Source organism: Diorhabda sublineata, chromosome 2 (genome assembly GCF_026230105.1).
Source record: "Diorhabda sublineata isolate icDioSubl1.1 chromosome 2, icDioSubl1.1, whole genome shotgun sequence".
NCBI classification, from domain to species: domain Eukaryota; kingdom Metazoa; phylum Arthropoda; class Insecta; order Coleoptera; family Chrysomelidae; genus Diorhabda; species Diorhabda sublineata.
Genome location: NC_079475.1, coordinates 39,027,934 through 39,055,123, shown reverse-complemented (window position 1 = coordinate 39,055,123; position 27,190 = coordinate 39,027,934). Strand labels below are relative to the sequence as shown.

The following is a 27,190-nucleotide window of genomic DNA, read 5'->3' as shown; positions in this document are numbered from 1 at the left end:
TATTGTATGAGTTTCGAATTTTGTAAATAACAAATATCATTTTTTTAATAGTATATAATATATATAAGGTGTGCCATTAAAAAAATGAGATTTGTTATTTACAAAATTCGAAACTCATACAATAAAAAAAAGACATCCAGTATGATTCTAGATTCGAAAATCAGAAAATTTCATAAACCTAATTTTTGTGTTCAAGAATTCATTGTACAAAAGATGCCAGTTAGCCTCATTTTTTTGTGGAATTTTCCAAATAAAATGATTGTTCAATAGAAATTCGAATAACCTCAAATATTTCTTAAGATGTGCAAAAATCAAATAAGTCGGTCTTATGAAAGTTATCTTTTTTTTTACCACTAAATCGATATATGAGGTGTTCCATATAAAATTCGAAAGTTGGTGTCGATACTAAAGAATTGGGACAAGCTGTATAATCCAAAAGTCAATAATCTAAAAATTCCTTTGAAAACAAAAAACTTTTGTGATTTAAGTTTTTGATAACTCTAACAGGTTTGGAGTAAAGTAAATGGATTACTTGATATCTGCCACTTTGTACGTTAAACTGATTTTTACAAAAATTTTTCGCAGTAATTTGTTTTTAATCCTGGAATGTTTTAGTTCGAAGATTTATGAGCTATGTTAGTAATAATTCAATTGTTTTGGCATATTGTCATATAATTGATTCGTTTTTATTCAAACGGACGTAAGTCCAAGAAAGTAAACTTTCGGAAAACTAAAAAAGCTGTTTAAATCAAAATATTTCATTTTAAATATTTTTAAAAAAAAGTCGACATGTAAAGAAATTCAATTTACAACAGGATTCAAAATTTTACACTTATATCTTTATCCATAATTTAGTAGACAATGTTTACAATTTACTAAAAAGATAGTAAAACTATTTGAATAAGTTTAAGGAAAGGATAAAAAAAATCAAATATGTAATCTCTTGATATTTGTCATCAGTTGGTCAGTTACAAATTTCTTCGATAAATCCCCGATGCTCGTCTGGAATGTAGGCACATCCTTTTAACTTGTTATAAAAGTGTTTTTTCCTTTTGTTTCTTGTGATATACACGATTTTTTGCCGATTTTTGGATTACTAAAACTATGTCATGTAACCTCATGAACAGTGAACTTATTAAACCGTGATGCGAGTGTGACTTTTGCAAAATTATGTCAGTTATTTCATGGACATCAAAAATGCGGTCATGTTTCTTTAAAGCTTTAGATGTTATTTCGAAATTCCTGTCATAAGGGAGGAAACTGTCGCCGCGAACAGGGAAATACTGAATGACCTTCTGGAACTACTTGAATCATATTCATTAAGAAAAGAGCAAACCTCATTAGGGCTTTTTTGTGCTACACCCTCGTAGTACAAGAATAATGTTATATCGCCTACAAAGACTGTACAAGGATGTCTAGTAACATTCACTACAATATTTTGGATGTTATAATAACAATAGATAAAAATGAGCAGTAACAACTGACTGCAGATAACAGGCGAAAGTCCAGAAATGAAAAAACACAATCCAAGTGGACTAACGCCTTTAAAAAAAAACTTTTTTGGGACTTCCTTCTTCTTCTTTGAGTGCCCTATTCTAACGAAGGTTGTCGATAACCTCAGCAAAGTCATTTCCGTCTCTAGCCCTTCTGATCAGCGTCTGAGAGCCTAAACAGGTTCACTCGCGAATATTTCCCTCGATTTTCCCTTCGATCAGAAGCTGCAAAAGTCTGTATATGTAATTATGTGTCCCAGATACGAAGTTTTTCGAGTTTATATTAATTTTATAAGTTCCAGGGGATTCCCAGCATCCTCCGAAAGATCCACATTTCGAAACTCTCTAAGCGCCTTAATGAGTTCATTTGTAAGGTCGCAAGTCTCCATTTCGTATAAAAAAATGCTGTATACATAGCATTTCATCATCCGGTACCGGATTTTAACGTCGAGTACTCGGGTTGTAAATAATCTTATTTTCAAAAAGACATTTCTTGCTTGCTCGATCTTATTTCAATATTTGGGTCTATATCCAAAGTGTTATACCCCAGATATTTGAAATTATCGACATTTTCGATAACCGAAAAATTAAAATGATAATTTGACTCATTATTACCCGTGATAAAATCACTTTTTTCAACAAAAATCGATGTATTCTCATGTTTAGACTACAAAACCACCAAAACCTACGGACTTAGGTCCGTTCAAAAAAACCGATTCAATTATTGTGCAAAATTGAAGAAGAATAGTAAATTTAAAGACTAATTTAACATTTTACAATTATATATAGAACAGAAATTGTAATTTTTTCGAAGCTAACAACAACATAGAAAAAACACGGAAGACAGAAAATAAATTTTGATTATAATTATATATTTAGTTTAATTACAGATGTCTGCTCATGTGTTGTTTAAGATGGCACTTTCTTCTTGCCTTGTATGGACAAAAAGAACATTGAAATATGGGTGCTTTGCCGCACTCAAACTTCCTATGATTGTACAAAGATTGATTGTGTTTATACGTTTTACTACATGCCCGACAAACGTATGAACCTAAAATTAAATGATTTTAAAAACTGAAATATTATAAATAATACATAGAAGCGTTTGTTTAAATGTTGTTCCTCAAAATTTTGATTCTATGTTAATATTTACTAGTACTATTTCAAGTCTTTCGAGTCGAGTTCTTTTCCAGATAAACTGGAGCAGCTTCAGAGTCAACTTTTCACTGATGTTGACAGGACTGCTTCTGTGGAGGCACTTGAAAATGTCACAGTTACAGATGCACATTTTTTTTTATATTTGTAGAAAAAAATCACTTTCAAAACATGTAATATACTAATTTATACTTACTTTATTTCAATTTTTATCAAATGAATCGAAACAATTTTATAGAGTTGTTCCTTCTTGATTGTACTAATACTTTTTTCACATGATAGTGTGTGAAATTTCAGCATTTTTGTTATATAAAATTAAGTATTATGTGGCTATATGGATTGGGATTCAAACCGATATCAAATTGTGAAACTTTACAATGATAAACACAAAGAAAACTCCCCAATTTTTGGTTTCAACTTTCAATAAGTAAAAGTATTTTAAGTATCAAATGTTTAAACAAATTCTTCCTGAAAGTGTATAAAATCACAAGATTATTAATAATGAAAATTTCCATTATTTATTTTTTTATAAAAATGTGATTCTTATGTTTGAAGGTGAACAAAATAGTAGTAGTACCTGTCATTTTTTCTTCGAAAACTATCTATTCAGAAAGAAATCTTCATTGGTATTTGAAAACTGCTTCTTCCAACCAAATAACCACATTTGTCTTCAAAAACAAACCTCCAAATTTCTTTAAAAACTTCCTTCTGTATGTAGATATTGGGATGTCATATTCCCTTTGACGCAAAGGATCAATTGCGTCCCCTTTTCTTGCTGCGATACTGTAGAACCCAGTGTTTACAGCTGATCAATTAATTCCGCTCCTTTTAGAAAAGTGAGATGGCTGTAGCTGCCAGAAATTTTCGTCTTCTAATTCATACACTCCCAGGTGTAGTGCTCTGGAGTTCACACTTTGAGAGAACGTTCACTCTGGATTGATACATCCAGATCTTCTATGGTTATAGTTTCCTAGGAGTCTATGTCTGTAGCTGATACCACAGAAGGGTTCAGGTCCCAAGACGGGCTTGTCTGCCTCCGCTTTAGCCAACTTATCATTTTCCTTCACACCACTCATTTAATTGTCCTAGGAAATCCCAAAGACAGGATGATGATATCCTGTTTACGATAGTTCTAGATTGAACTGGATACATTTTACAATTGCATAAATTACTGCGTGAAAAATGCTTGTTGTGTTGCTCAGGCTTTCAGGGTATTTCGTTCTGGGCCCGTACACTCCTATTCCAGATCTGTCTGCTGCTTTAGATCAGTCAGTATACGATTTAATGGCTTTTCTGTTAGTATTGAGATAAATTTTTTCTCAAAGCTAAACGATGCATCTTCCCGAGGTATGTCTCAGGTTTGGTTATCATTTAGGGACGGTTTTTCTTTGGTAAATCCGTTTCTGAACATTCTAGTACTATGTGGGGATTTAGAATCACTTCTAATGCAGCTGTTGGGCATGATTTCATAGCCTTGGATGCACATATGCAATTGCATTTCATGAAAAACTTACCATTATCATTAAATTACTAAAAAAACTGAGTAATCCGCTCGGTATTTCACATATACGTATCGATTTTGAATATTAAACGAATTTGTTCCAAAAATTTGGACAAAACTTATGATGAAATATGTAAAAGACAAAAAACAAATTTCAATTTTTTCATATATTTATTATAAAAAAATTCAACGTCACCAGCATAATATTTTATAATAATTACCTATAAACATTACTCATTGTAGTTTGGAGTACTCTATACATAAAATATATTATTTATATTTGAAAAATGCGTATAAAAATATGATTTAATAATTTAGTGAGTATTTTTATTAATATAGGATGTATCAGAACTATATATACATTTTTATATTATATCTTCATGTCGTTCATCAACACCCTGTATGTAGTAGAGCAACAAACCTCTTAAAAACAATGCTGTGTATGAAATTAATCCTCATACTCATATTTTAAGGACACTGAACTCGTATTATATATAAAAAACCGCTTTGAAGTTTATAAAAAAAAATCTTAAAAATATAATAAACATTTATATTATCATGTCAAGTCATTATTTATTAAAAACGATATCAAATTAAAAAAATTCATTAAATGTCATGTGATCAAAAACATACGAGGCACCTATCAGCTGCGGATGACGTCACTAAATAGTAAACATTAATAATTAAAGCTTTGTTTATATTATAATCACTTAATTAGTTTATTTATTGTTCTAGGCACGTGAATAGAAACTTTTTTAAGTGATTTCAATCAAGTATTAGTACCCCGAGCCACAATACATTACTTTTAATAACAACAAACAACATTTTATATGGGTAATGAACGTTTCATTGGCAGGTTTAAACCAAAAATTTGAAAATTTGAAAATGTTTCTATTTTGTTTGAAAAACATGACCTCTAAAGTTCAACTTTAAGGGTCGCTTTTTTTATTTTAGTTTTTCATTTGATAAGAAAATTTTTTTTATTGAAATTGGATTTACACACAATTTATAGCATCATTCAAGCCCGACAAACTGTAGAGTAAAAAATATGTTTTCTTGTACAAATTTAGTGAATTGGTGATTTTATTGTCTGAAATTTTGTTTCAAATTTTTTTTGGGTTACCTAGTATTGAATAACTGCCACTACCAAAGTGTCAAACTCGTATAAACAAATATATAATGACAAAAAAGTTGCAAAAAGCTTTTCACAAAAAGAAACTAGTACCACCTAAAACACGGACGTAGCCCCGATTTCCAAAATCTACAGCACTAAAATTAGAATATCTTTCGAAATGACAATAGCGTTATAAACAAAAAAAGTGTTTTTTTGTATTTTCCTGTATTTTCATCAATCAAAAATAATTTTGGTGACTTTCGTTAAATTCCCACTTTTCACGTAAATTTTATGTCTCGTTGCATAATGCATCTTCATATTGAATCGTCTTTTGGATGTAAAAGGACATGCTTTGCAAAGAAAATAACTCGTCTTCATACAATCCAACGACATATGGGCTCTAAGGCTGTTGACATTTTTAAAACCTTTACCACAAGTTTGACATGAAGCTGAAAAAGAACAAAACATCAGACACATATAAAAAGTACACAACCTAACTATTTATTCGAAAAAAATAATACAGAAAACTCCTCGGAAGCTTCTGAGAAACGCGCTAATTCAGTTTCTAGAATATAATTTACAAAGAAAACATTTTTCACATTGATACACCATCTTACGAGTGTTTCGAGAACCAAGTAATGATAATTGTTACTCTTGTCAAGCGAATAAAGAAAATCTGATAATCACAAATTCAAAAGGAAAGTATGATGCATGAAAATTCTGTATCAAAGAGACAGAAGTTGTCCAATCCTTTTATTTTAACTCGGTCATGGAGTATCGTATTTTGTCTAATTTTGTCACCATCAAAAAGAAGCTTTTATCATTTCTGTTGAGATATAAAATACTTACTACCCATCAATTTGGGTTTTTAAGTAATTAACGCACAAATTATGCTATAATCTCCCTACTAAATAATGTCTACTCCAACTTAAACAGTCATTATTCCACTGCAACAACTGTGATTTTTCTAAGGCTTTCGATTATGTTAATTATAATATTTTAATGAACAAATTGCAGTAGTTTCAGGGAATACCTCTCGCATGGTTCAAGTCATACCTTACCAACAGAAATCAGCTTGTGAGGGTTGATACAATGATGTCTGATAGAATGTGGAGTGCCCCAAGGCTCAGTACTAGGCCCTATTTGGTTTATCTTGGAGCAACCCTGATCTCACGGCACTTCATAGGATTATATCTAGTCGCCCTTAAATCTTGGTGCGATTCTAATCTTCTCTGTCTCAACGTTTCTAAAACTCATCATATAAAAATACATTGCTGCCTTTTTTATTAAATAACACCACCATTGACGTCGTTGAATCTGTAAAATTGTTGTGGACAATTCCTTGAAACGAAATTAAAAAAATTAACTGCCTCCTGCTTTGAAGTGATATCAGTTTTCAAAGAACTGAACTTATCCACCCTCTTAACAGTTTATTGTGCCCTTATTGAGCCCTCCCATAGATCCGATATGGGGTACGTGTGGTGCGACTCAATTTGAGCAAACTGCAAAAGAGAGCTGTTAGATATTTACTCGAACTAAATAACAGGGCTCACTGCACACTAGAATATTGAAAATCTGACTTTCTGATTTATCTTTGAATCTGTTTGCCTAATTCGTAAGCACGCTTCTCCGTTTTCAAAAAGATCCGGTTAGGAACGCGGAGCACGACCTCTACCTATCTACTCCAGGTTCAGAGTTAGTTGAGGGCTCAATATTTTACAATGCGAAAAAATGCACAATCACTTGCCCATTGAAATCAAATCGATATCATGTTTTTCCGCATTCCGCGATAATTTGAAGGCGTATTTACTGGAAAATGCTTTCTACTCTGTAAACGACTTCTATTCTAATAATAATATTCAGATTCCTTTTTAGCTACATTTTGAATAAACGCTTGCGATTTTTATCAACAAATTTTTCATATCTTAACAAAAAGTGATACGATTTTCTTCACTTTTGAGCTAACAATTCTGAAGATGAAAGATTTAAAACTTTTACAATATCATCTAACTCATTTTGAAACCAAAATCGGTTTTTTTACCAACTTCTTTACAATATTTGAACATATATTCTCTACATATAAGGCAAAAATGGTTTGGATTTTTTAAACGTCTTTTTGTATGACTCAAAAACTTCAATCTCCCTCCTTTGTAATCTTGTAATCACCCATGAGATCTTCTGGGATACGTGATAAGTAAAGTCAAAGACGTCAAATGAACCCCCCCTGAGTAATATACGCTGTTCAAAAAAATTTTGGTAAAGATATGATAAAATTAAGACAAAAACAAAATTTACGGCAACAGACTAAAAGTTTTGTAAACTAGTGTTACATGAAGGTGCAAGCGACAATTCGAAGGCCATCGACAACAAAAATCGAAACTTTTAACTGAGGTAATAACACTATCAATTTTAATTATCATCTTATCATCAAAAATTGATGATATATATATAGGTTCGTGGTGCAAAGATCATCCTCATGAGCAATATCCACTGTTGTCCAACGGAACCGCATTTTTCCATCCACAATTTGTTTCTCAAAGCTATTTCTTCGTGTTAAAAGATAAGAGAAGACCAGCTTTGGCTTTCATTATGAAAAAACCAGTATTTTGATTCCTGTTTGGTCTCTAATATGTTATGGTTACGGAATAGCGCACTATTTAAACAAAACTACTTTCAAGAAAAATGTCATTTAATCAATCAATAATTTTCAAAATCGAATATGTTTCAACAAATTACTGAAATTCAAATTTTTCAGTGTAAATAATTTTTCACAATGGACCATTAGGTTCAACAAACCTTAAACTTAAACTTAATTCTAAGTTATATAATAGATAATTCTATAAAAAAAACGTTATATGCTTAAAAAAATGCATATTTCAGACCTTTTTCTCACCAAAACATGAAATATGTGAATATATTTAAAAAAAAATTGAAATATTATTTAGAACTTGATATTTCTCGTTTTAACAAACAGAGTTTGTATGTTGAATTAGTCTTTTTTATAAAATTGTTGTTTAGCAAAATATATTGTAAGAGACAACTTAAATTGAATGGTCTGTTTCAATAAAGAATTCTTAATAAGCAAATGTTCACATTTTAATTCTTGTTCATTTCTTATTGTTAACTACTTGTATTAAAAATGGCACGTAGTAAAGCTGATTATTTATTTAAAAGGTCAAAATGTTTCTCAAATCACTGGTGATGTTATTGAGTCAAAATACACCGTTAAAAAACTACCGAGGAATCAGTGGATCTCGAACGAAAAATCAATTCAATTAATCAATTAAATCAAAAATCAACTCGAGAGCGTTTGAAAGGTTTAGCAAGCAAAATCATCGTTATGATTACAATGAATTTTTCGACAGTAACTTGTTAAAGAGCGCTCAGAAGCTGGGTTCTAAAACTTAGATTTTTTTATTCGTCTTCTAAATGAATTTTTGTTATACAAAAAATAAGTCGTTAATGACAAAAATTCACTTTTTAGTCTCCGAAACAACAGAACTTTTGATTTTTTGAATTGATGAAGATAAAGTTGAAGCAACCGTTGATGATGGTGAAAGTGCAATTGATAATTTGGAGATTCATGTCAACTATTGAAGTGGAAAAATCATATATGAAGACATGCATACAGATAATTTTGATAGTATTTACCAATAAGATGATGCCGCTTGTCATACGGTTCAAAAAGTAAAAAATTGGATTTCAAAAAGCTTTATTCCAGTTTTAAAATGGACGTCCAGTAGCCCGGATTTCTTGCAAATTAAAGCATTATGGCATATTATGTCTTAGATCAAACCTTACCAGAAGGGTTGGACACGAAATGCCTACCAATGCCTGACAAGAACGATGTAATATAGTGGCGATTTGATATTAATTTGGTTTCGTTAATTTTTTTTAAATCGATAATTTTGTTTTCAGAAACAAGCTTGTGTTTTCGAAGCATGCGTGCATGAAAAATTTAGCTTTGAGATTTGCATCAAATATGTAGAGAATTTGCTATGAACAGACTATAGAAAGTTAATTTACTTTCTGTATAAAAGTTAGAAAATTAATACAAAATTTGTAATCTACCTTCTTTCGAAATGAATAAGTCTAATTTTTGTATTATGTACGTTAACTATGTCTGTTATGGTGACAAAAAGGTTAAACACTATATATCTAGAAAATATTATACAAAAAAAAATAGTTTAAAAACACTGGTATAAAAACTGTATAAAAGGCACTGTATTGGTATGTTTTTTGTAAAAATGACTCTCAAAATATGGTATATATAATATTTTCTTATAAATATCGGGGATTATATGAATTGTAAATATTAATCAATTACGTAAATTATGTAAATTAACAGGAACTGTGAAAAAATGTATAAAAATGAGGCAATCATAAATCAAAGCAATATCTGTTATAATTTTCTTGAGACTCTTAATCTAAAATATGTTCCAAATAGTTCAAAAGGTCAAATTACTTGAAAAAGGGTGAATTATATGGCATTAAACTCACTATACTGATTGATATTTATTCAGAATCGGAAGGGTACATCCGTGCAAGTCTAATAAAAGAAATGACGGAAACAAAAACGTTACAAAAGAAGAAAAACTAAATTTTCCTATAACAAGTAGTACAGAAAAAAAATAAACAATAGGAAGGATAAAGAAATATCTGGAGAAGAAGGAAATTATTTTAATTTGATTTGCAATATATCATCGCTTCCTGATAATTTAAATAATTTTCTTATCGATTTTATCGTTTTCTAGGAACCCTAAGTAATATTACATGTAAAAATATCTGAATTGATTAAAACCTAATCAAAATTATATCAACTTATAACATATGTCTTTCATTTTTCTTATTATAATGTAATAGTTAACTTTCAAAATAGTTTTCGCGAATATATAAACTGAGTTGATCGATAAAATGTCAAAAAATAATTTGAGTATTCTGAAATAAACTCTTTATGTGGTTTGTTCCCTTTTTGATTCACAAATCGCTAGACCACATCTGGTCTTGATATACAGTATTCAAAATTGCAATCTACCAGTGTAAACTTCAATAGAGATACTATTAAAATCGAAATAGATAAATACAAGAACGGGAAAATGTTCACTTGTATCGGAGCCAGATAATTCGATCATTAATTTGAGTTCAGTTGAAGTAAAACTGTGTTTACTGTCTCCTGATCTGTGTCTTAATGCGAGTACCGTAGCCAGAGAGATGGAAAAAGTTGCGTCTGGATGAAGGAAAATAATTATTTAAGAGAACAACTCTTTCAATCGACTTTCCAGGATCCCGTCCAACGACATGTAGACGAATTAAAACTTCGGATTTGAAGAACTGTGCAAGTACTAGCAATCTATCGCTTTCACATGAGTACAGACCAAAAATTTTTGGGCTTCGACGAGTATCAATACGCCTGGCGATTGTTGGTGCAAGATTCCAATCTGATGTTTACCTCAATATTCTAGATTACATTAAGTTACCTTAATTAAATCGAACTTATGATGGACACGATTTTATCTAGCAACATAATAGTCCTGTCCACACCGTGTGCATTATTCAACAATGGTTTCGACGAGACTATATTGAGACTGCAAATAATCCTGATATAAATCCCATTGAAAATTTATAGGGGTAGTACGTAGAAAATTTTTTTCCTCGAAATCGCTGTTTTAATATCAACCAAAAATTATTTGTCTCAATATTTTCATTCCGTTTTACCTTCTAATACTGTGATAATTAGTTGTAACATAATTTGTCTCGATGTTTTATTCACTTTTACACTGGTAGATTTACATCGAAGTTTCTTTGTTCTATAAAATGTTTCCAAATACCGTAAATTATCAAATTAAAATTTATTAATGGAAATCAAAAGTTTTCCTAGGGGAAAAGAAATAAAAACTAATAATCCTTAACATAAATTTCTTTAGTTTCTTATATTTAATATATATATATTGTAAATATTAATAACAATTAATTGTAAACTGGTAAAAAATGGAGTGTAAAAAGGCACGTATGGTATATATAAATAGGAAACTGATTAACGGCAGCATTTCTGGCAGTAAGAACGTATCACAAAAGTTTATTATTATTATTAACATTATGTATGTGGGGTCGTTTTAGTTTTGTTCAAATTTGAAAATTGTATTTTTTGATATAACAAAATTCTTTCATTTCTGCGATATCATCGAGTAAATTCCTTTATTTTTTCGAAAGAATTAAAAAATATTATATTGGAAATAATTGATTTCAAATGAGATTAAGAAATAAGTAGATGATCTGGGAAAATAATTAGAAAAATATTTTTACCGTATATCAATTGCTTGATCTGCTCAAATCACTTATATTAGGTATTATCTTCAATAAAAGGTTTCAGTCAGAAATTACGAAAACACGATAACGAAAATATATAACAAAGAAGTTGACGAATATCAAGAGGATTCCAGATCAGATTTCATCATCAAAATGATGAAAAATATGAATAAATTAGATCTACAGTCAATGTTTATGGAGAAGAAAATCATCAAAACTATTGATTGAAAATAAGGGAGGGTTTAAAGCTAGAAAGTTTTTCAAAAAAACTGAATTTATGATATGATGGGGAAAAATCTAGAAGAAGGTCGTAAAAAATACATAATCCATCATACATCGCGATAGGGAGACATAGCAGAAGAGTTTTTCTGAAAGAAAAAAAATTTAAAACACGAAACGACCAAAGAATTAGAACAACACGTAACCTTAAATGTATCTACTTTTGTTATAATGTAAAATTAGCAATAATGTAGTTTCTGGGGCCAAACAAAACGTTATATTCCGTTAGTTTTAATATCTGTATGTGTTTATATGAGTAAATTTTCTAGAATTGAGCAAATTTATACTAAATTAATTTTTTTGATTATAACATAATGTCAAGAACAAATCAAAATTTGTTTAAATGATAGAAATTAAAAATTATAAAGCTATAACATACACCACGTTCATTTTAGGCAAAGATAATTCAAACTTTTAATGTCAGTTTGATTATCAAAAATAATAAAAATATATAGTAAATCGTATCATAGAAAAAATATGTTCGGATAACATAAAACGACGCGAATTATTTCGAAAATGAAACTGATATAGGAAAAATGAAGTGATCTGGTTAAATATTTTGCATTGGCACAAACTAAATCAGTAGTTGCCCGACTAAATGAGTATTAGTTACAGAAAATTTATTTGAACGACATAATTTTATGATTTAAGACGTCATGGACATGAAAATTCTTGTCTAATCAGCTACGGTTTTTAGCAATTCTTTGGGAGAACACGTGTTATCATGTAATTCGCCATGGAAGTACTAAATACCTCAAGATACATAAGTTATAATGTGCCAATGTGTGCTTTTAACACCTGGAGTTAGCAAACTAACCTCAAAAATAAGTAAATAAAAAACTAAGCAGAGAACAGTTTATTTTTTAAATTTATAACTGCAATATTAACTCAGTTATGCGATTTCAATTCACAGTTGCAAATTTCAATGTTGAATGAAGAACTACCATCATAGGCTCTGAAAAAGACTTCCACAGTTGTGCAATAGATTTTTCGTCTGGTGTCGTTCTACGTTTCAGTTTGACTTTCAAAACATGGAAAAGCGTAAAACCCTTTCCTATGAAGAAAAACAAGTCGTTGAAGCCGTAAATCCGGGGGTTGAAAAAAGTGCGAAATCGCGAAACGGTTTGGAATATTGGAATATCTACAATTCTGAAAAATAGAGACAAGTATGAAAATCAAGCTTGTACGACATCAAAGAGGATTAAAGGGCCGAGTTCCAAGACATCGACGAGGTGTTGTGAAGTGGTTGAAGCAGTATCGCGACAAAAGCTTATCGATAACCTTACAGGAAAAAGCTGGCTTCTGAACTTCAAGAAAAGGAATGAAATTGTTTCCAAAAAATTACCGGAGAAAGTATAAGTGTAGACGATGACGATAATCTGTGTATACAGTGGAGTAAAAAACTTTTTGAACTAACAAAACGGTACAATCCTGAAGATATATTTAACGCTGACGAAACTGGATTTTATTATCCAAACCGGCCAAAAGGGCACTGGGCAGCTTAACCCATTGATGATTGGAAAAGCAAAAAACCCTCGATGACACTTCAAACCAAATATCTTGGATGAAATCTGACATTTTTGGCAAATTGTTAACGGACCTAGACGATGCGAAGAAAAAAAAGAAAGTTCTCATGTTTATAGACAATTGTACAGCACATGGGGATCTTCCCAACTCAAAAACATAAAAATTCCTACCTCCGAACACCACATCCAAACTACAGCCTCTTGATCAAGGTATAATAAAAAAACTTTAGTGTCCTTTACAGGATAGAAGTGGTGCGCCAGTTTCTCCTTGACATCGACGAGAAAAATCCGATAAAAATGAACTCGCTTGATGCCATGTAGATGGCTTCGAAGGCGTGGACAAATGTGACAGAAAAACCCATTGAGAATTGTTTCAAGAAATGAGGGTTTCAACGGAAATATTAAGATCTTGAAGGAACAGTTGAAGAAGATGGTATTGTTGTTGAAGCACCACTCAATGTAGATGAAACTTCTGCTCGAATTACAATGAGCTTAAAAATTGAATAAACTCACTTTCAAGGAAGTGTTTTTCAAAGCTCAGTACATTCAATACGTATCTGATTTTCAAGTCAATTACGTAATTATTTTATTTCTGTTTTTTTTTTCATGTTGTTCATTAAAATTCTCCATTTAAATATTCAAGAAATAGCAATCTCAAGGTACGTTAATTGGCCTAAAAAAGTATTGTTGTATATGTACAATATTTTAATAAAACAATCCTCGATAATTCGAGGTACGACTGTATAAAGGTTTAGAGTTGTAGTTTTTAAGGGATGAAACTTTAAGAAATAAATTATGAACCTCCTGATGACGTCTTAAAAACCGTATTTTTCATTATGCTCTGTTGTGATATCTTGAGCTATTAGCAATGAATTTTTCTTCAAAAATCTTAAGGGCGGTAATCTATAATTTACATATTGAAATTTAAAGTCCTAAATAGTACAAAGCACACAACTCAACCCTTAGTTCTAAATATTTACGATTGGTGGACCAAAGATTGCATCAGCTGCAAAAGATTTTTTCTTGTTACTTTCGACAAGTCGTGTGATAAAAAAAATGACCACGAATTTATTGTTTGTTTCACAAGATTTAATTATCCAAACATATTTTTGAAGGCAGTACCTAAATCAAATTATAAACTATCTATCACCATCTGGAATGATTCAAATTGATAAAAAAAAGTGGTTTAAACGGTTGTATTATTATCAAAAGCATCGGCGTTTTCTTTCTTTACTGCCGAATAATCGATAACTTTATGCATTCTTTCGATATGCCTAGTGATGTGCATCTTCTGTTTAGCTTTGTAGGAACAATAAGGACACTTGAATTGCGGTTCTTTCCCGCATTCCCATTTCATGTGGTTTCTTAAAGAACTTTTTAATTTGTATCCCCTGCCGCAAGCAGGACAAAAAACTTTTGGTTCGTCTCCTATTTCCGGTTTAACTTTCATCGTATTTATCATGGAATTTTTCATATTCTGTTTCATTAGTAACATTGGAAGTACGAGATGAGGCGGTAATCCGTGGAATTTATCATCAATTTTCCCTAAAAATGAAAAGATATTAGTAACAAGAAGATATAAATTCATAGCATTTGCAATACTAACTGATTAAATAAATCAACTAGTAAATACTGAACGAAAGTCTCTGGAGACGGTAACTTTGTTATCGAAACGCGAATGTATCCAATATAAATATCACCAACAGTTGATGTAAAATTTGAACAAAAAATAATTAACTTCACTTTTTATTTAATTTTTTGAGAATTCTCATATACTGGGAGCATCCAAGAAGAACATACCTATAAACTGTTCAAAATATTGTATATTGATAACATATTCAAACGGTTCATTCTAGTAATGATCTAAATTTGATTCTAAAATTCTTCCAGCCAATCCTCAATAGTTTCTAGTTTAGTCCGTTGGTTAATGAGTCGCATCATTGTACTTCAATATTTTGACCTTCATAGTTCATAGTTGCGGGCGGCCTTTGAGCACATAGACCTTCAGATAGGCCCGCCGTGCTCATATATTGACCTTAAGAAGTACTTGTACTTTTCAAGCAGAATACTGCTCTATAAGGTCTCATTTTCAAGTTTGGGAAGTGCAAAAACACATTTTATCCTACCTACAATGATTCCTATTTTTTACAGAGGAGATTGGGGTTCCAAAACAGACGGACGAGAGTCGAAGATCTAGGCATTGACGTGCAGAGTTATCAATTCGGGTGTAATGTCGAATACCACTAGTTTTCCTCCAAAAACTCATCGCCTAATCTAAATTAAAGTCGAGGAATATACTTCAGTGGTGAGTTCTAGAGTTCTAAAGGTCAGAACATTGTCGTTAATTCGACGGTACTCCGGCAGTACTCTGCAGCGTACCAGAAATGACCCCCAGAACATGTAGTTACTGATGGAAGTGACTTGGCGAGGTGATGGTAATTTGGAATGAAACTGGTGGCATTCGACGGCATTCTGGTAGCACTCTATATCACACCAGTATTGAACACCCTGAACGTCAATACCTGGGTCTCTGTAATCCCAATTTCCCCTTAAAAACATTTGGACAGGGATTATTGCAAATAATATCATCGGTGCTTCTTTGAAAGGACTTTAAAATGATTCATGCCAACTTAAATTCCACATTACCTACGCAATCTTAATACAGTATTTAGCATTCGATGGATTGATAGATCGGCCAGCGCGTACACTTGATCTTACTTCATTAGATTTCATTCTATGGTGAACAAAAGTAACCCTTTTGATTTAAATTGCAAAGGACACTCAATAAGGAAACTATTAACAAAAAATTGTGTGGTAAGTATTTTTTATAACGCCAAAAAAAATTCGTACGTTTAAGCGCTGACGTGCATCGTTCGTTTTGAAAATTCCAAATTTCCTTGAACTATTTCGAAAGATTTATGAACTATTAAACTGTGATTAAGTATTTTTTATAATTTTTCATTTGAAAAATTGGGGGATTGAGGATAGGAAACGCATTTTCACGTAAAAGTATAACAATTTTTGATTCGAAGTGGTTTTTTATAAATATGTCCTGTAAACCAAATTTCATTTCGACTTTTTTTCTTTGAAATTTGATAGTATGAACGCAGTTAGCTAAATCAAGTTAATTTATACCTTGTATACATTCTTAGACAAATTTTTTTTGTTAGTTAACAAGGCAACAAATAAATTCATCATTTGGGAATCAAAAAATTATTTTAAACAACGTCAACTTCTTTATTTTTGTTACATAATCCAAATGCTTCAAAAAAAAACCTTTTTGAATTAATTTAATAAATAAAAAGTCATCAAGTTTCTAATATTTTATTCGTTTTACTACATTTTGTATTCTTATAAATTGCACTTAGAGAATATATACAATAAATCTTTCAAAAAATTTCAAAATAATTATTTTCTTTTAAGAGGGCCGTAAGGTGAAGTCGTTTTCACTCTAATTGTTGTAGCATAATAAACTAAAGTCAAATTAAAACATCGGTATTTATATTTGAAAAATCTTACGTGCGCGGTATTCGCCTGAAATTGATAAATTGAACATCGAATTGAATGATCATCCTCTATATTCACAAGATCTCATCCCCAGTGACTTGTCCTTGTTTCCTAACCTCAATGTTTTACTCACAGCAAGAAGATTTTCGGCAGTTAAGAGCAATATCGCATACGTAAAAGCCTATTTTGAGAAGAAAGATAAAAAGGAATATGCACGTAATTTAAATTCACTTGATTATTTTTTTCTCAACAGACGTAGTCCCAATATCGTCATAAAATCGATGTATTGAGGTTCAAACAGGGTGTTGGTTGTATTTGGAACAGAAATCCTGTTCTGAAACGTTTTTAGATACTGATTTTTCCTGAATGTTTTGGATCTACTCAAGATTTTTCATTGTCTGATGTCAAGAAAGTGAACTTTGGAAAAATACAAATATCGGGTTTCCTTCTAAAGCTCGGGACACACCTATCAAGCATCCTTCCGATCCCAATACGATCATACAGTCGGACGAGTGTTTCACGGCTGCAGGACGCGTGTCGGTTGGAATTGGTGCTAATATTTTTGGATTTTTGCGATGTTTGTTTTTTGTTACTAAATTGGCAATAATGTCGGGTATGAAACCGGAAGAATTTATTGAAGAACTTAATAAATACCCTTATTAAATGTAGAAAACGACTAAACTGACGGTCCATCTAATATTATATTTATTGAAAAAAATTTGTAGTTGTTTATATTTACACAGTTTGTCCACGTAAGTTGGCGGCATGTGGGAAACTTTTTTATTATTAATTTTACGAAAAAAAGTTATTCTTTATAAAAAGTTCTGCATGGTCCGAAACCTAAAATTCAATCATCAGATGTTAAATTTTTTCAGTCGTATACGAGGTTTGTCGAAAAATGTGATTTTTGATCTAAAGTGCCTTTCTTTTTGACAATATCGAAAATTGATGTAAAGAAAAGATGTTTAGAACTAGGAGTAGTTTTCAAATATTCAACATTGTTTATTTATATTGAAAAAAATATTTTTTTCTACATTTTCTCTGCGATTACGTTGGAAATTTAAGTTTGCACATTAATGCACTACATTTATTAATTATAAATTTGATTAAACAATTCTAAATAAACTTTTAAAAACTATTATCGTCCAGTGCATCCTAGATTAATTATGCATTAATGTAATTTCCAACGTAATCGCAGAGAAAATGTGGAAAAAAATATTTTTTTCAATATAAATAACAATGTTGAATATTTGAAAGATATTTTTAATTCTAAACATCTTTTCTCTATATATATTTGATATTAACAAAAAGAAACGTACTTTACTCTAGAGCAAAAATCACATTTTTTGACAAACCTCGTATACGACTGAAAAAAATCAACATCTGATGATTGAATTTTAGGTTTTTGACCATGCAGAACTTTTTATAAAGTATAACTTTTTTTCGTAAAATTAATAATAACAAAGTTTCCCATATACCGCCAACTAACGAGGACAAACTGTATATACACAACAAGAAAGAATCTTGAGTCGCATGGGATGTTAAATATGGATTATGAACATCGATGTTTATAGGAAATTCAGTGTACCACCTCTTTTTTTTTTGTATACAAGATGTATACGAAAAAGAAAATGAATAAATTTTGACTAATCATTCTTGATCTATCATTTTCATGATCTCAATAAGCCAAACTAAAACTGATATTAATAAACTTTAAGTTGTCAATCTCTCCATGTTTATCAAACTTAATAGGGTTGTTCGAAGATGGCAGTACTTATCATAGTGACTTTCATTCAAATTTATGCCATTTTGGGACGCTTAGTTTCCAATTGACTCTCGTATAAGTAGAAATTTCGAATCTTTGTCCCATTCGAAAAGGTGAACATCTAGTTTTATCTGCTACTGTTGCCCTAATGTCAAAGGATAGGTATGTTTTAATTTGTTGAAAAAGGTACACTGAAAATATTTGTTTCGTGTAAAATTTTCAAAAGATTGAATATTCTTCCTCATACTGTATATATATATATATATATATATATATATATATATATATATATATATGTATATATATATTCAATGAAAATTCTTAATATTAACAATACATAGGTTTTCTCCACTAACAAATGAATATTAATGTCCAGACGGCATATGAAGCTAGGTTCACACTAAACGAACAGAATTGAACAGCGGTTTCACACGAACTACTTTTATTTTTCTATGGTACATTCAATAACTTCAACTGATCGGTAATCGAAGAAATATGTTATGGAATATTAATGAAAGAGATATCACAACTTTAATCGTCATCTGTTTACAGTGGCGCTGGCTTTAGTTGATCGGCAAAACTTCAAATATCCGATCGTTCTTTACGACGAATACCGAATATCGTCCGCGTTTTATCCACGAGGATGATTTCGCAACTCCGACATTCCATTTTGTGTTCGGATGAAGCAACCTCCATCAGCATAACTGCGAGTCCTGGAACGACCAGAATCATCACGTCTTCATTGAAAAAGAATTAAACCTGCCTGGGGTGTATGTGTGGACAGGTATCCACGAGGGAGATCTCGTGAGTTTGTACTTTTTTAACAGTCACGTGACGGGTAATGCTCGAAGATTTGCGTGGGCAAATGGATCCAGCATTCGAGAACATGCGCTAGCCAGGTCTACAGTTCCGTGTTAGGATATAATAGGAGAGCTCTAAGGCAAATTTTCAGCTGGTCCCATGATTGAACGTCACGTACTGACCGCCATTGCGAAACGTATTGTCATTAGTTTTTCGATGTTATAGAAGACATTAAAGAAGTGAATTCTTTGGCGTTTGTGAGTGCCTAAGTAAGTCTGTTATATCCAAATAGGCCAAAGCATTAAAAAATGGCCGCGGAACCACTTTCTGACAGCGTTCACCACGTAGAAAGTCTCATTTTGGAGGTCTGTAGGATGAAAATTTCTTCAATAATATTGGTGGTGCGAAGTCTATCATCCGCGAGCATCATAACGGCACGATGGGTTTCCAAGTTGAATTTCGAGGAAAAATTACATACATACAGATAGTTTGTCGCCGTTTTCTGACGCTATATGAGGCTGGAGGGACCAGAAAGAGGAGGAAGAACAAAGAAGGGACGCGAGTTAAAGCGGAGATAACCAGGTCTATCCCTCTCCAGGATAACGCGCATTCTCATACCGCGTTTCTCACAATATGGGAACTGGATTGGGAGATCCATCCACCTTATAGATCGGACTTATCACCTCGCGACTACCTTCGGATGTCAAAAATTCTACGAGGTAGGAATTCTTCGATACCGGCATTGAAAAGCTTTCGAAGAGGTGGCAAAAACTTATAACTAAAGAGAGGAATTACCTAGAAAAACTACCCTCATATAACGTCTGGATTTCAAACAAAATGTTATTTATTAATTGTACTTAAATTCAGCAGTAATTAATTGATTCAAGGGTAGAAAGTATTGAAATAAATAATATTTATTCTTCGTGGAGTGGTTATTTTTAACACAGGTGGTTTTTAAAAGAATTACCAACCGCAAATTGAATGAAGCTCATATTCAGATTGTCTCATCAACTAAGAGCTATGAACTATGATATTTCAACATAGAACTAGTTCATTGCCGTCTATTTCGAAACCTTAAAAGTTATTATTTCTTTTTTATCATTTTTATGGTGACAAGGAAAATCGTGGAGGACTATCTTGTTTATAAATATAAAAATATCTTATACTAATCAACACTGTATATAAAATTTTTTAATAATATATTGTACGTTGAATGTCAGTCATACCATACACCCTAAAAAATCTAATTATTTACCCCACCACAACAAATAACAATAAACAATTAAACTTCTAAAATTATGTATAAAATATTATTCAAAATCAATAATATTTGGTATTCATATATGAGAAACGTTTATATTTATTTTCCCTAATTTTTAAAGTCAAAATATTTATCAAAAATTGGGAAAATTCCTACAACTAATAACAATATTTCTTTTGAAAATGAATGTGTGAAATATATCTAAAATTAAAGAAATATTTTCTGTATTCTACACCACTTTTTATAGTCATTCCAAAGGCCACAACGTATACAATGTAGAAAAATCTATAAAATATATTTTAAAAAATAAGAAAATTCTAATACATTAGAGTCAAGAAGAACAAAGAATCGAAGTCAAAATACTATTAGGCAGACATATAGGCAGACAAAAAACCATAATAGTTGCAGATTTGAGCTAAATGTAATATTGGACATACAAATCTCCGAAACAATTAAGTGTTTGGGATCATTTTTTCTAATCTCAATACTCAAATACTGTTCAATAAAAAATACCGAATAATCATCGTAAAATCTGGGCATGGGCTGACCAAAAAATCTGCATAAACTTTTTGCTAATTGTGTTTTTGGCTTCACGAAGGGTGTTCCTAGTAAAATTTACTTATTATATGACTTTGAGAAAATATAATTGTGATATTCATAAGGGGTGGGAACCTAAGTATTTTTTTCTTGATGGCTAATAAATAGATCTGATCGGAATCAAGTTGATCAACTTTCCGGCAGTTTCTTTCTAATCCCATTAATTTCTCAATTTATATAAACCTTTGAATGTGTTGGGGTAGTTGTTTAGACAGAATTCTTTGAAGACGAAATTCAAAAGTTGATTGGATGACTTAATATTGGTTGAAATGTTGAAAAATTGTTGTTAATTGTGGAGAAATTGAAAGTAGCATAGTAAGAAGAATGTCATTTATAGATATATACATTGTAGCCATTGGAAAAGTCTTATACATATATACAGAACGGCCAGAGAAAAATAATTTATAAATAAACTTATAGTCTAGCCTCTTCGTATATATTAAATTTTCATCTTGTAATGCCGTGATTTTGATCCTGTGAATAGAATAAAACTGCCCTTAGCGGCCAAAATTGCACCGAAATGAACGTAACCTCAATCGCAAAATTGATCATTTTCGTGTATTATTGTATATTCTTCGAACTTTATAATACATCTTAATTTTTGGTGTCGCATTAAATTTTTCTTCTCGTAGTACGTCCTCCCACAAATACATCTGTAATTACCTCTGCCTTTCGGTCTCCTCATCGGTATCGGTGGATTCCAGCACGTAACTTTACCAAAACAAAAAAAAATGAAAATAAATTCAAAAAAAAAATTCATAAAAAATTCCCTTCCTACCAAATAAAAGCACATGATTATTAGTAGCGCTGTTAGTCAAATTGAAGTTGAAGCTGTTAGATTTGTTAGGCTAAATATATATGACTAGTTTTGCATACCTCCACAAATATGTGAACATATTAATAACTTACAGTTGGTAAGAATGCTTAGATATTACAAATATTGACGTAACATATATGTAATACTCCTATATGGACAGTTGGTATGGGAAAAAAACGTCCCTACGTTACGGTGACGACAATATTAATTTTCTCTCTCGTTCGAGACACTTTATCTATACTGCGCATGCTTGAGAATGCGCAGAACCGAGCTGGAACCTCGGAGGATAGAGAAATCGTAGTCGCTCTGTCTTTCTTTGTCAGAACAGCTTCCACTGTCCATATAGAAAGTATATATGGGGATTATACAGGGTCAAAATATGCAAACATATAAACGACAAAAGATTTCAACAGCTGTTGATTATTTTATTTGGGACATCCTGTATATATATACATATATCAATTACGATTTAACAATAAAAATTCAAAATTTAGTACTAATTTTTCGAAAAATCGAATTTATTGCTCATTATCATCCCAAAAATAGTTTGAATAGACGAAAATTTGTTTCCTAATTTATTTCCTTTAGTACTAAAAAATTAAATTTAATAAAAATCTGGAATACTTTGAAATCTCTGTTTGATTTGAATTCGAAACGGTCAGAAATTTTCATTTTCCGTAGTTTAGAATCCAAAAACAAATTTTAACTTATTATTAAGCCCTTTGAGTTTGAAAATCTCATTAATATCGAAATATTTTTCATAAAATTTCAAACTGCGATGTTTTCCAATAAAAGCAACTGTTTTTGATGGGTTCAGCACTATTTTCCAAACGCCAAATAAATACGTTAAATTTTGTAGTTGAAAATCTTATATCTAATAAACGAATTAACTATTTTTTTTTCATAATTTCTGCCCATTTTGCGTTACCAATTTTATTTATTCAAACCAATCACTTAAATACGTTTCTAAATCTAATGGTTTATTCTGAAAAACCTCATTTTTAAGGTATAAACAGAAGAAAACATCCTAAGCAGCCAAGTTATTTTATTACTTATCAACGTCTTATCCATATCTGTGGACACTCTGTATCTAGTTACGTACACTACTGGTCAAAAGTTTTCGCCCGCCCCACAATTCATTCATTAAATGTCAAAAAAATACACTTTAATAAGTAGAGGATGATTTGTTCATTATTCTTCAACTGTGATTTATTTCTTCGGTGTTTATGATTGTAGTTTAGTCCCAGTGAGACACAAAAACGTGCAGCGACCATCGATATCCGCCCACCGCGACGTACAGCCGTCTAGCACAAAGAAAAATACGACGCCATTCATTTTCCAATGGAAAATGTCCATGAAATTTCCGCATATTGATGACGAATTATTAATGGATCAAATGCGTAAATTCTAAATGGATTTTGATTAGTATTTTACAAAATCCTTCATGGTGCCTGGATTTATATAATTCATTTTTTCCTCTACTATATCCATCTTCTAACAAAATCCATGCACCTAAATTTTTGTATATCCATTTCTCGGATCTTTGTTTTCATATCAATTCAGATGCAGACGCTTCAACCAAAGCATATCCAATTTACATCCACCAGGAGCTTTTGCGATAGATAAGCGTTTTGTATTGATGAGTAAACGAGTCACAAGTCCAGGGATTGCAGCTCAGATCAATTAGTCTAGGCATTGTGGAAAGGAGATTGAGAGAAGCTGGCCTTCTTCAAAAATGGCAGTGAAGACGTCAGAATAAAATTAAGAGGTTGCAGTGAGCTAAAGAAATGAAAATTGAAAGCTTCAGAAGTGGGAGAGAGGTGTTTGGGTCTACGAGAAGTGTGCCCAGATCAAAGGAAGAACGGATGTTAGATCCTGGTAAAAATCGGCGAATTTATCTTCACATGATAACGTTCCTAAGCGTTTCTCGAACCCGTGCGAAGAAAATTTGGAAGAATTGGAAAGGAAGATTGTACAGTCGCTCGATCTCAACCCGATTTAATTATTGTGAGTCAAATTGAACAGTCAGAAAGCAGTGTCCAACTTCGAATTCACATCAACAACATACACAGCTTTCTGTTTGTTCATTCGCAATTCAGTCGAATAAAAATAATAAAAACTGTTTTTGGAATGCCTTTATTTCAATTATCCTACATAAATATATTCTAAGGAAATAAATAAATACACAACATTCATTGGAAAGTACATGTTCTAATATTTTTTTTTTAATAATTAGAAGATCAAAATTTTGTTTTCAGATAACACTTTTTTTCATCTCTTTTGATTTGATTTTTAACAATATATTAACGTGGAAACGGGAAAACCCACTAAAAATCGTTTTGGAAATATGTAAATGATCAAAATCTAAATTTCTAGTCATCAACTTTAAAGGATTGAAGCTCTACTATCTAGGATCATAATCATTTTCGGGTGATCAATATCCTCTGGGGCATCACAAGCTTCAGAGTTCTACCGTTTAAGCCCCAATCAAATCTTAGGAGCTAAGCTAGGAGATGGAAGTGGTTTATATGTGGCTAAAAAGGTGGGGTTTCAAATGTTTGATAAAGATGAAGGTTCTTTCGGCATTGCTTATTTCAATGTTAAATTAGCTTTAAGAAAATAGAATAGACATTGTGAAAATTTGTTGTACAGCTGGTTTCAAATCAGTTGACAGAGCAATATGAGCAGACAGAAAAAACTATAAGCGGAAAATTGAATGCTAATTAAGTACCATATTACGAAATTTTCCGGGCAAAAACAATAGATAATGAAACTAAAATGGTTAAATACTGAATAAATGCTCCATTGCTCAATTATAGACAAAAATTTTTGTCAAAAACCAAGGTCCTATTTACCTATCATTGTTCAATAATAATGATGTTCTACTGAGAAAGTAATTTTTTGTTTTTTTACTCTCCGAGAACAGACTCGAAAGTCGCCAATTCCCTGCAAGAACTTGGTATTAATAGTGTAAAGAAAAGTAAGAATTGCATCTGCAAAAACGTTCAAGAGTTGTTCCAACACCTTGACAACAATTGGGAACAAATTTTGAGGTGTAGTAAATGAAAAAAGGAATGTAACGTACTTATCAATATTGTATGAAATGTATGAGGATTAGAATGATGAGTAGAACGAAAATCAAAAACCTAAGAACTTAACAAAACTGGATATTGGTCGTACAAATGGTAACATGGATAAAATTTAATCTTCTAACTTTTAAATCCATTAATTTTGAGTATTTTATACCATATTCAGATATATTATTCCGTATAGTTATTGAGCTGATTAAGTTGTATAATTCAAATTCGATTCTGTAACATTTCTATTCGTCATAAAATGCTGCTGTCGAATATGACGTTTCAAATGATGACTATAAAAATACGCGGCCGTGCACAAGCTGCAAAAAAACGTGCGTTTGTTTTCGCAAGAAAAACGAAAATGTGTATACATGGCTTTTCTAGATCTGTAAGGTTTACCGCATCTAGTACAAGGATACTGTTTGTTACCTACAAAACAACACAACGTTAATACATGGAAATAAAAAAAAAAGATTTGCGTCGCTATGTTTCCAAAAATGATGAAAATAGGAAATAAAACACCTCAGGGGTGTTATGACATTTAAATAAATACCAAATAGGTGCGAAATTTGTATTTTTTTCAAAACATTCATCCATAAACAATGAGTTTTCCTAAAAACGAAACCACGATTTCTGTTCACCACGATTCTAATAAGTAAGGTACAAAAAAAGATTAGTTGGAACCCAGTTGAACATTCAAGTAAGACTTGAAGTGTTTACAAACTTTTATGTACCGTAATTTTGTGCCATACTGTATATAAATTTCATTATACGTTGAAACATAGCGGAGCAAATGACAATCAATTATACCTACTTCAACAGTTGACGAAAAAAAAACTTAAATCACAAGCATTAACTAAAAACGAAATTATATAATACTATCCAATGTTCATATATCTGTAAATAAAAAATGTGCAAGTTTTGTTGAATGAATTTTAATTTTTAACAATAAAAAACACAGTGAGAAAGTATGAAACACATCAATACAATAAATCAAATAATTTTTCTCGTTTAATTATTACAAAAACACAATATACATTTTTACAAATATCAACTAATACTAATTTTGGTATATGTTACTTTTACCAACCATGTTTTATTTTGTAATGTTTGTCCAACGTATATTTTCTATGGGTTCTAAAATTACAACGTTGATATGTACAAATGAAAGATGGTATTTTTCCACATTCATATTTCATATGTCTATTCCTAGTACCGGCCTGTTTATACATTCTGTCGCAACCAGGACACCGTAGTAATCCTAAAATGTAGCTAATTAAGAAAAACTACAATTAGAAACCAATTGGAGCATACTTACACTTGCACTTAATTCTCAAGAATTTAATTCAAAGAAATAGTTTCGATACAGGCAACGTTGCTAAGTTCAAGTTCATAAAAACAATATGTAGGAGAAAGAGGAGCATGTGTCCTACATCTAGTTTAAAATATTTAATTTAGCAAATCAATCTTGAACGCTATTACTCCAAAATTTTCATGATAAAATATACAGTAATTTAATTTAATTTTGCAAATATTTCATCAAAGTAACTGATATTCATTTACCACGGAATTTCTATACAAAATTCTACGGTTGATTTCTTTGAAAAATCTTGGAAAACATCAATTTAGAAAGATTTCAAGAAGGTTAAATATATAAATGACATTTATTTACAAACAAATCTAAATATCGGAAATTATTATCAAATCACGTGGATATAAAAAAGTTTTTTAATGACAATAATAATATTCGAAGTAATCCTCAAACTTTAGTACGCTTTAATTACATTTTTTTCGCCACAATATGATGTAATACATAATTATTGAAATTTTTAGACATATAATATATAAATCACTTACCCAGATCACCCCTATAAAAATAATCCAAACACTGACCGTTCATCAACAATGTAGGTGAAAAACATCCATATTAGTAGAGCATTGTCATTATAGTACACTTAATCACAAAACAAACAATTTAAACCTTTTGTAAT

General features: G+C 31.1%; 1 protein-coding gene across 4 annotated transcripts in view; it reads right to left on the bottom strand.

The window, feature by feature from the left end:
- Window positions 1-27,190, bottom strand: part of LOC130452902 (longitudinals lacking protein, isoforms A/B/D/L-like) — a 625,711-nt gene that overhangs the window by 195,932 nt on the left and 402,589 nt on the right. The window contains exon 5 of one of the 4 annotated variants that reach the window (XM_056792419.1): window positions 13,959-14,919. The exons of the other annotated variants lie outside the window; for them this stretch is intronic. Within the exon in view, the coding sequence (XP_056648397.1) occupies window positions 14,561-14,919 (359 nt within the window). The 3' untranslated portion in view covers window positions 13,959-14,560. Of the gene's footprint in view, window positions 1-13,958; window positions 14,920-27,190 lie in introns of those variants that run through there. 4 annotated transcript variants of the gene reach the window in all.